This window comes from Eulemur rufifrons, chromosome 21 (genome assembly GCF_041146395.1).
Source record: "Eulemur rufifrons isolate Redbay chromosome 21, OSU_ERuf_1, whole genome shotgun sequence".
NCBI classification, from domain to species: domain Eukaryota; kingdom Metazoa; phylum Chordata; class Mammalia; order Primates; family Lemuridae; genus Eulemur; species Eulemur rufifrons.
In genome coordinates this window covers 2366806-2376578 of record NC_091003.1, presented here as the reverse complement: position 1 = coordinate 2376578, position 9773 = coordinate 2366806, and the positions used below count along the sequence as shown (strand labels likewise).

Sequence of the window (9773 nt, the reverse complement as noted above, 5' to 3'; positions counted from 1 at the left end):
AGAGAGGCTGTTCTTTCCTGGAACCTCTCAGAAACTCAGTGATTCAGATCTCATTTTTGTTCCAAGTTTTAAAAATCTTGCCACGCGTGATAAACCTCTCAACTTTAAGCAAGACATCGTATGCCGGAATGTGCGCACCGATGTTGACTCAGGGCCTCCCCGTCCGAGCTGGGGTTGTTTTCTGAAACTCTGTGGACAGTGTCACCCTTATCTTGTCCTGTCATTTCATTTCTCTCCCGGGCGCACCGTTGCTACACATCCTGGAGTTAAAGGCTGAAAGGTGAGTGAGAACAGACGTCCGCGTGTGTCTGGCTTATACGTTTTCATGTAGCCTCTCCATGTAGTTGTGTAGCTCCGTGCAGCCCCCAGGGTCCAGGTCCTGGCAGACCCACTTAATGTCATCCTCACTGTCCATCACCACGGAGTCCCTGGCGGGGCCCGTGTCCCCCGAGGGGACGGTGGTGAAGGTGGTGAACTTCACCCTTTTTCTTTTTGAGGTAGGGGATGTGGGGGGCTCACTTTTCAGATCTTTCCCGTCTGTGATTGTGGCTCCTAAAGGTTTGAACAGCTGCCCATTGATGCCTTTCTGGGAGTTCGTGCTGAGGAGGTATTTGCTCTCCTCGAAGTCCAGGCCCCTGTCAATGGCGGTGATCTGCTCCTCTTGGGAAGACGCAAAGTTAATGTGGTTCTCCAGCAGCAGCTCTGTCCGGTTGCTCAAGCCAACCCAGTCATGAGAGTGACTCAGACCTTCTTGTTCTTCGAAGGGAACCTGTTTGTGCCTGTACTTTAACGCAAAGGTCACGCAGTTTATTAAGAAGACCAGAATGGCCAGGCAGAAGACCCCCAGCAAAGCGTACATCCCGATCTCCAGGTCGCTCAGCCCTTTGGACGCCTGCATGAGGTCATTCTCATCCATCTCCCCGTTGCCCCTGGGGAGGTCCCCCTGCGCTGGGAAGCTGGTGAGGTCGAAGGGGAGGGTCTGCAGGTGGCCGTCACCATCCAAGAGGCCTCCCTGGTCACTCTTCCGCAAGGTTGACCTCTCGGTGGCGGTGCCCCTCCCCTCCATGAGTCCCACGGAAGAACTGCTGTAGAACCTTCCTTCCCGACTCTCCCATTCCTGCAAGGTCTTTTTGGGCCTTCGCTCAGTGACGTCATTTTCCAGGTGACCACCTGCCCCCATGTGTCTGCTGTCGCTGGTGTTGGGGTTGGCATCGTTTTGCCCAAATTTCACTTTGATGTTTGCCGTCCCGACAGCCAACACGCTCTTGCGCTTGGACTTCTGGCAGGACTCGCTGATAACCATCTCAACCTTCACCAGGGCCCCCTGGCCTTCCGTCTCGGCGGCGATTATAGGCCACTTGAATTTGGGGTCTTGGTGGATGGAGACCACCTTCTCGTCCAAGGACGTGGCCATCAAGGAGAAGTCTTTCCCGTCGTAAATATCCAAGGGTGTGACCGAGCCGTCACTAAACTGGACCCAGCAACTGATGGCGGCTTCCTGTTGAGAAGGATACGTTAATCAAAACGGGCCAGACGCTCTCGGAGCACCGAGGCAACACAGACACATTGTGGCAGAAATATCGCTACGAGAACACAGAGAAACCTTTCAAACAGTGGAGAAATAACGGATGCGAGGGGCCAAGGGTGTAAAACAGAATCCATTCTTATAAAGACGTAGAAGCAAAATACAGCCGCAACAAGAAAATGCTAACAACAAAACCAGACAGATGTGCACACTCCCTAATGAGATCTGTTTTTTTTTTTTTAATATGGAGGTGTTAAAGGAAAGATGGACCCTTAGGTTGCTCTGAATCTCCTTCCGCACAGTAATAAATTGCTCGTCGAAGGACATTACCAGTTAGTGGGATCATTTACAAGTGTTACACATTTAAATGAAAAATATTTATTACGTTATTTCTAAGTTGCTTTCATACTGCGTCCCCACTTATTACCCACGACACAGATTAAAGCCCCTCATGTAGACAAGGGCGCCCCAGCGGGCTCTGGGTTTAGTGGCCCTGGGTCTACAGGGATGGGTTTGCTCGAGGTGAGACCCGCCAGCCAGAGTGGGAGAAGCCCGTGGCTGGAAAGTCTGTCTCTACCTCCACCCCGTGCCCTCCTCCCAGCCCGGCTGGAGGGAACCGGGATTCGGGGCCCAGGTGTGCACCCATCCCCGCCCACCGCGCCTTTTCCCTTTGTTGATTTATCAGCTTCCTTTGCAAACAGTCTGACCAGGCAGATCACTGGAGGTAAAGTCCAACTGAAGGCAAGCCTTTCGTTTTAACGAAGATGTCATTGTGCTTGACAGTGAAGTGTCAGGTCCATTGCTCCCCCTGCCTGCCCCTCCCTTGGAGAACCTGCTCCACCCCAGCCCCGGAGTGAGGACCACTCTGTGAGCCGCCTGACCCCGCCCGCCTGGCGAGGGAGACGGCTGCTGTTAGAGCCGTCAATCCCAGCCGCGCTGAGCTGGCTGCCACCTCTCTCTCTCTGTCTGTCTCTCTCTCATTTAAAATAAGAGAGACAGAAGTTAGGTGTGGGAAGATGAGCAGCAGGAGCTCATATAAAACTGGGGAACGAAGCCCCACTGTGGAACAACCACGATGGATCGTGTGTAGGCAAGAGTGTGGGCATGGCATGTATCCACACGAGGACGATAACGAATTAGACCAAAATAAAAACAGAGAGGAGGGAGAGAGGGGACGGGAGAGAGACTGTTGACCTTCTGTTTCCTCCAAGGTTGTACATCTGGGTCTATGAGATCCCCCTAATCCTCCGAACATATCCCTTGTCATTGACGCCTGCCCGAGTGGGTTTCTCTTTCGTGCACCCACTGGCCCCTGACCGTGATGGAAGTCAATCGTACCTGGGTGTTGTTTAGTCTTTGGAACTAAGAGCAAAGGTGCCTCAAATGTGGCTGTGTCCTCTGCGCCTTCCGTCGGCTTAGCCAATAAGTACTTACTTTGATAGATGTTGGTTTGGACCAGGTGCTATGTGGCAAACACGGCCAAGACACAGTGCAAAAGTCATTGCACGTGACACTGACTTACCAGGTTCTCTCGGTCCGCCATGAAACCTGAGCAGAACATTCAGATGCGCAATGGATTTCTTGAACCCACTGCACTAGAGCCAAGTTGCGCCGAGGGGTAGGTGCCCGGCAGACCCACTATGGAACAGATGGCAGGGGAGGGTGTGCGGCTCTGCAGACCCACTATGGAGCAGATGGCAGGGGAGGGTGTGCGGCTCTGCAGACCCACTATGGAGCAGATCGCAGGGGAGGGTGTGTGGCTCCGCACATTCGAAATAGACGAGCTCTTTGGACTGTTCTAGCTGCATCTGCTCACTTCCCTAACTCCTAGCTGGCCGTCGCCTGATCTTATCATCCCGTAAAGACAGAAAGCGGCCTCGGGCTACCTCTGCTTGGCTGTCTGTAGCCTGCCTCTTGGCTGGCTCCTTCCTTGACAAAAAGGATTGTTGGCCAAATTCCTTGGAGCATCACCCCAAATTCCGTACAGTGGACACGGGGGCTTTTCTCTAGTGCTTCCGCCTCGGGGAGCTTAGGACTTTTTAATTGCTGCAATCTTGATTTACGTATTTATTTTTTGCATCTTTGTTGGGGGGGGAGCTAGGAACCACGGGACAGCGCAGTCATCTGCGTCACAGGCGTCCTTTGGAGATTGATAAACCTGACAGGTGATCCCACTCCTCTGTGAGACTAACCTGATGTGACACCCACCTGGTGTGTGACACGTACCTGTTGTGTGCGACACCCACTGTGTGACCGACCTGAGGGATGTCTCGAGCCCTGCCACCATACCTGCTTGGGCTTCTGCAGAAGCTCCTGAGCCACTGCAGTGGCAAAGATGGCTCTGTTGCTCCCCGGGCTGAGCTGCAAGGAGAGTGACAGCCCTGTCACCAGCTGGACCCCAAGGTCTGTGATGGTCACCTTCTCATCCAGCACTGTTATGGTCTTTTCGGCCAGGATGGCGTCCGACAGAGGAGACAGGATCTGGAGGGCAGAAGCGACAGGACAAGGTTTCTGCGGTCCCTGTGCTTCCTCCAACTGCGCAAGGGACGCCCTGTGCAGGGCAGGGACAGACTGACAAATGAGCCGGAACGGACGGGAATGGGTCTTCCCACTGACGCCCCTTCTAAAACATACATCTCGCTTGAGAGAACATAATGCGCTTTTTACCTACCAGCAAGGAGGCGCTGAGGAGCGGACAGGTGGGGCTTGGCATTTGCCCACACCCCCCGGAACAAACTCTGCTTCCCACCAGGCACCCCCCACCCTTGCTAGCAGGAATTACCATTCTCATCCAAGTGCTCACTTTGTGATTCTTCCACAGCACAGATTGCCCTATTATTTAACGTGTATTTTGTTTAAAATTATATATTTTACTGAAATGATTTGTTTTCAAAGATCTTCACATCACCAAAGAACAATGGGCTTGATATCCCAGTTATATATTTTATACATTTCTCTCTCGCCCATGAAAACCCATGTGCCATGAGGAGGGGGGGCCTGCTGGTCCGTGGACCATCTCAGTCACGCTGCGTGTCACCAGGAGTCCACACTCGACGCCTTGGTGACGGTTACACTCTGATAAGCACAGCTCTGAGGGTCTACGCCTGGTGCCAGTATCCCAAAGTCTCATTTCCCCTCGGGACACCTGTAATGACCTGGAAAATGAGGCTTACGTACAACGCAGACCCTGAACGGGAAATCCTGCTTCCTTCCGAAGAGCATCTGTGGCATCTCTCCTCCCTGCGCTGATTCCGGCCGCTCTCCACAGATCTGTAACCTTCCAGATCTTGAACCTCCCTGCCCACCTGCTTTCTTGACCTGGTTCTCTTGTCAAGTTTTTGCTGATGTTTATGAAGATGTATGTCAGGAGAACGGTTTTCCTGGGGCTCCTTAAGCCCAGAACCAAAGCTGTGTCCTTCTGTCTAAATACCGTCTTCGCTTTCTGGGTCTGTTTGCGATCATTCAAACGTCAGTGAGCTTGAGACAGGAGTCCCAGAAGGAAGCGGACAAGTGAATTTATAACTCGGGAGGACACAGAACAAATAAAAGAACCCCAGCATTGCACGCCAGCCCTCTCCATTCCCGTTCCCCAGCCTGCAAGACCGATGGAGTCACAGTATCTTCGTTCCTGCCCTGCACGTCTCTGAGATGCTCGGGTGCTCTCCAGACCTGGGGCTGAGACGCGGTAGCGTCGGCCGCAACATCCCGAGAGGACGGAAGCTTTCAGGCAACAACGCGCAGTGAGGACAAGCGGCTCAGCGAGAAGATGCTGCCCTTGTGCCCTCCATTCGGACGAGACGAGTCACCTCAGGGCTTTGTTCACCACGATGCTGTCACTCCCACGGTCAGGGGAAAATGATGCGTTGGAGTTTCAAACACGACCGACCAGAGGAGCCAGTCCAGGGCTTCTCACGTGTAAGTGATATGTGCGGAATTTCAAGATTCTCATCACGTCATGATGTCACTTATGCGGCTTCCATGACTGTTTCTCTAAACGTACTCTCCCTAACGTTAGCCACTGCTCTATGCAGTGACAGCCACTGAATTCTCCTCTGGGCAGCCCAGAGGTAGGGGGCAGACAGCCCTTGCCTGGGGGTCCCTTACCTGGATGGTGGTCATCCCCAGCTCCTGCCCGACCAGGACCTGCCCGCCTTGCAGCGTGGCGATCCTGGGCTCCTCCACCTGCATGAAGTCGCCGGTCAGCTCCGAGATGTCCACTTGCCAGTCTGAGCCCAGCAGGTGGGCCAGGTGGGCCCCCGCGTCGGCCGCCTCCGCCACAAACTGCGTCAAGACCCGCACCATGGCATGCTGGTACTGCAGCGTGCAGCCGCGGCCCCTCCTCTCCTCGTCCTCCTCTTCCTCACTGTCCCCCGCCGGCCTGTGGAGGAGGCAGTTCGGGTTAGCAGATGGGTGCCGCTGTGAAGGTGAGTGAGCCGCCAGCCCTGCCCTCCAGGGGGTCACAGCCAGCCACGCGGAGGTGGCACTCAGAGGATTTGACCAGTGGTTGGGCACGAGCACTGACCAATCGGAATGGTGTGGCAGACAGAGTTTAAGCTGTCCCCAAAGATTCCCCAGCTCTTGGCATTTACTTGGTGAAATCCCCTCCCCTTGAGTGAGGGCTGGACCTAGTGACTTTCTTCCAATGAGAAAATTGCAGCCAAAGTGATCGGACTGTCACTTCCATGGTTAGATTTTAAAAGACTCTGCCTTCTGTCCTGCCTGTGCTTTCTGCCCTCAGTCCTTCCCGCTTGGTCGCTCTGATGGAGCAAGCTGCCCCGTGGAGATGTCCCCTGGCTAGAATCTGACAGTGACCTCTGGCCAGCAGCTGGCGAGGAACTGAGAACTGCCAACATCCCCACGAGGGACCCGGATGTAGATTCTTCCCCATGGGGACTTTGAGATGAGACCCCAGCCCCACTAACAGCGGGATCCCAGCCTGGGAGAGACCCAGCTCGGAGGACCCATCCAAGCCACGCCTGCATTCCTGATCTGCAGAAACTGCGAAATAATACATGTCCTTTTAAGAGGCACTAAGTTTTGGGATAATTTTTAAGCCACTAAGTTTTGGGCTAAGCCACTAAGTTATTCAGCAATAGGTAATGAATATGGTGGAGCTACGGGGACTGGTATAGCCCTATAACGCAGCGCCCCCAGGAGGGGAGTGCTGAGCCCAAGGACAGGCAGGTGGGAGGAGAAAGGCAGACGAGGCTGGGATGGTTTGAGGGGACAGATGTCAGCTGCTCCCTCAGCATCCGATGCCTCATGTGCTGTTGTCCCTTTTGTGGCACCACTGTGGTCTCCATGAGAACAACAGCGGCTCTGCTCACCTCTGGAACCCCCTGCTGCCGTATCTGACCCTGACAGCTGGGACGGCATCTGGGACGTGCCGCCAACAGACTCGGCTTGTTCTTCAGTAAATCTGTCCCTGCAGTTTCCCTCTCTGTGGCGTCAACAGTCACCCCTTAACTCAGCCTCCCAACTCAACACCAGATGCCCCAGCGATTAAGAAAAAGGTCATCGCTGAAACCCTCTACGTGAGCCCCACGGCCTCAGTCCCTGATTCATCCTCTCCCCTGGGCTCACGGGGACCGAGGAGCGCACTTCCAGGGGAAGGGACACGAAAGTCACTTCTCAGGTGCGTGCAATTCTCCACCCCTGCTGAATACCGAGACTCCAGGAACATTTCCTTGTCTGACTCTGCACATGCTCACTTTTGGCGTCCTACCTGTCCCTAAGGCACGAGTCCTCACACACAGGGTCTTCTGAGATGACAAGTCTATGAGCAGGAAGCCCGAGCTTCCACAGCTCCCTCTACCTGGTGCTCACCTGACGGCGGATGATGGAGACTCTTACAACTACCAAACGCCGTCAGAGCAATGTCCCACACACACGGGGGACAAGCCTGGACCTCATTTCACCAGGGCCGAGAGCTCGGAGCCCAGGTCAGGCAGCATCTGTTCCTGTGTCACCCCTCAGTGGACGTCTGTTGTGTGCTCCTTCCCTGCCTCAGTCTCCCCTCATCCTGGAACTGAGCCATCGGTCCAGGCAGGGGTGATCTTCCTCTGTCTCCTCCGGCTGCAGCCAGGGGACTGTGGCTGAAGTCTAGCCACCGTGTGTTCCATCCGCTTGGCTGCACTAACTAGGTAAGGGTGGGCACACAACGCCAACCAAGGGAAGATGAGACTTAAATGCAGGACTTTTGCTGGGACTACTGGGAAGGAGAGGGTGTCCTTTCTGCTGGAGCTGCAGAGGAGATGGGAGTGTGGAGCCGTAGAAGTGCCCAGTGGAGGATGAGGCCAGCACGGAGCAGACAGAGCCAAGAGACGGAGAGAGACTCAGTCCTTAGACGTCATGAGAGCCCTGGGTCCAGCCATCCCTGAAATCAGCTACCCTGTAAGTTCCCTTCTTAGCCCAAGCACATTGGATGCGGGTTTCTGTTCCGGAGTCCGACGGACGCACCTACCTTTTGTTGGACACGATGGGCACCCGCCAGCCCTTGATCTGATTGAGCTCGGTGTCCGAGACCTCGATCTGCAGCGGGAGCCGCGGCACCCACACCGTCATCTCCAGGGCGCCGCTCAGGTGCTGGTAGGTGAAGTTGACCACCACGTTCACCTTGCCTTTCATTTCCTTCCCGTTGACAAAGACGTAGTCGCATCTGTCAGACACCTGTGAGGAGGAGCGAGAGAACCGGGGGGCAGGTGGGTGAGTTTGCATCCTATTCTGTAGCCCTGGGGACAGCACGCGGAGGAGGAAAGGGAAGTACCGGGGCTGTCTGGGGGTCACTGTTGGGGGAGTGAGTCCTGGTGTAGACAGAGGAGGTGCAGGTTGTTGCTTCTGAGTCTAGCAGGTGCCGCTACGACAGGCGCTGTCTGAGCTCTGCCCCCGTCTCCCGGGGTCCCTGTTATTGGTTCGCTGCACCCAGCACAGGTGCCCACCAGGACCAAGTCCTTGAACTTGGAAGAGGGGAGGAAATGAGGCTGCGGCTTGTGGGACTGGAGCCTACAAAGCCGGGCTGGAGAAGGACCCAGCGATGATCGCTGCGGGATGGGGATGAGTGGGCACCTGGGGGAGTGTGGGGGAGGGGGAGAGAGACCGAGAGAAGGAGGGAGAGAGGAGGAGAGGGAGAAGGAGAGAGAGAAGGGAAGGGGGAGAGAGAAGGGGGCAGAGAGAAAAGCCCCCTCCCACCTTGTTTCCTGCACCCACTTCCCATTTCTAGCACGTCATGAGCCCAACTTCTCTCCCTGCTCTCAGAGCCCTCCAGAGCCTCCTGCGTCTGTCCACAATTTTTCTCTATTTTTGCTCCCATGGGTTCGAGCAGGTGTCTGGGACTTGCAGTCAAACAATTCCCGATTAAGGCCCCAAGATGTGCCTCTGACAGGGGTTCCAGGCTTTGGGGAGCAAATGGGGGGTGTGCACAGGTAGGGGGTGGGGTGGGCGTGGCCTGCCCCGGCGGGAAGGACTGTTTGTTTTATGGATGATTTTGTTTAGAATGGTTGGCTTATGGTATAAGGAGCCACAGACCATTTGCTCATGGGCTTCATTGTAATTTTAAAATATCCACAGACAACATACTCGACCGTGCCTGCCCTGGGAAGACGGCTCCAGTGCAAACAGGATTTCTCAGGGCATCCTTCCCATCACCGGGGCAGAAGTTCACGTGCGCAGGTGTTGCCTGGTCCGTCCAGGTGCGTTTCTCTCTTCCGTGAGGACATGCTGCCCCCTTGTGGGCAGCCGCCCTCCTCTACGCCTGCTCCATGTGGCTCTGCGGAGGTGGAGCCCCTGCTCCCCAAAGCGGGCGTGATTCAAGCCTGGCCACTGAGCGCCCACTGGCCACGGTGATTGGTTTAAGAGTCAGCAGGTGACCCAAGCCAGGCCAACGAGAGCCTTAATGGGACCTTAACTGAAGGCGCTGGGAAACAGGTGTTGGTAAGCTGGTTAGCGATAACCCCGGAGTGGTGAGAAGACGCCACTTAAGGAGCCCGATGGAGATTAAAGCCCACCCAGAACGAGAGCCCACTGATGGCAAAACAGCAAATTGTGATGACATCACTTTGGTGCCTGGATCCAGCTGTGCCTGAAGCAGGTTCCCCTAGAATTTATAGTTCTGTGGGTCCATGTGTGTTCTTTTTCTTTCGTTTAATCTACATCAGGTTGCATTAATTTAGGCCACCTGTTTCACATTTTAGACTATTAGAGCATAAATGAGCATTAGAGATCATCTCCATCAACTCTGCACCCATCAGAT

General features: G+C 54.9%; 1 protein-coding gene across 1 annotated transcript in view; it reads right to left on the bottom strand.

Moving 5' to 3' along the window:
* Positions 1-313: 313 nt before the first annotated feature.
* The window catches only part of TMEM132D (transmembrane protein 132D), a 510659-nt gene continuing 501199 nt past the window's right edge, over positions 314-9773 (bottom strand). Inside the window, exons 6-9 of the mRNA XM_069497436.1 lie at positions 7989-8194; positions 5630-5903; positions 3815-4006; positions 314-1498 (exon numbers count right to left, since the gene is read on the bottom strand). Of these exons, the coding sequence (XP_069353537.1) occupies positions 314-1498; positions 3815-4006; positions 5630-5903; positions 7989-8194 (1857 nt within the window). The remainder of the gene's footprint in view (positions 1499-3814; positions 4007-5629; positions 5904-7988; positions 8195-9773) is intronic.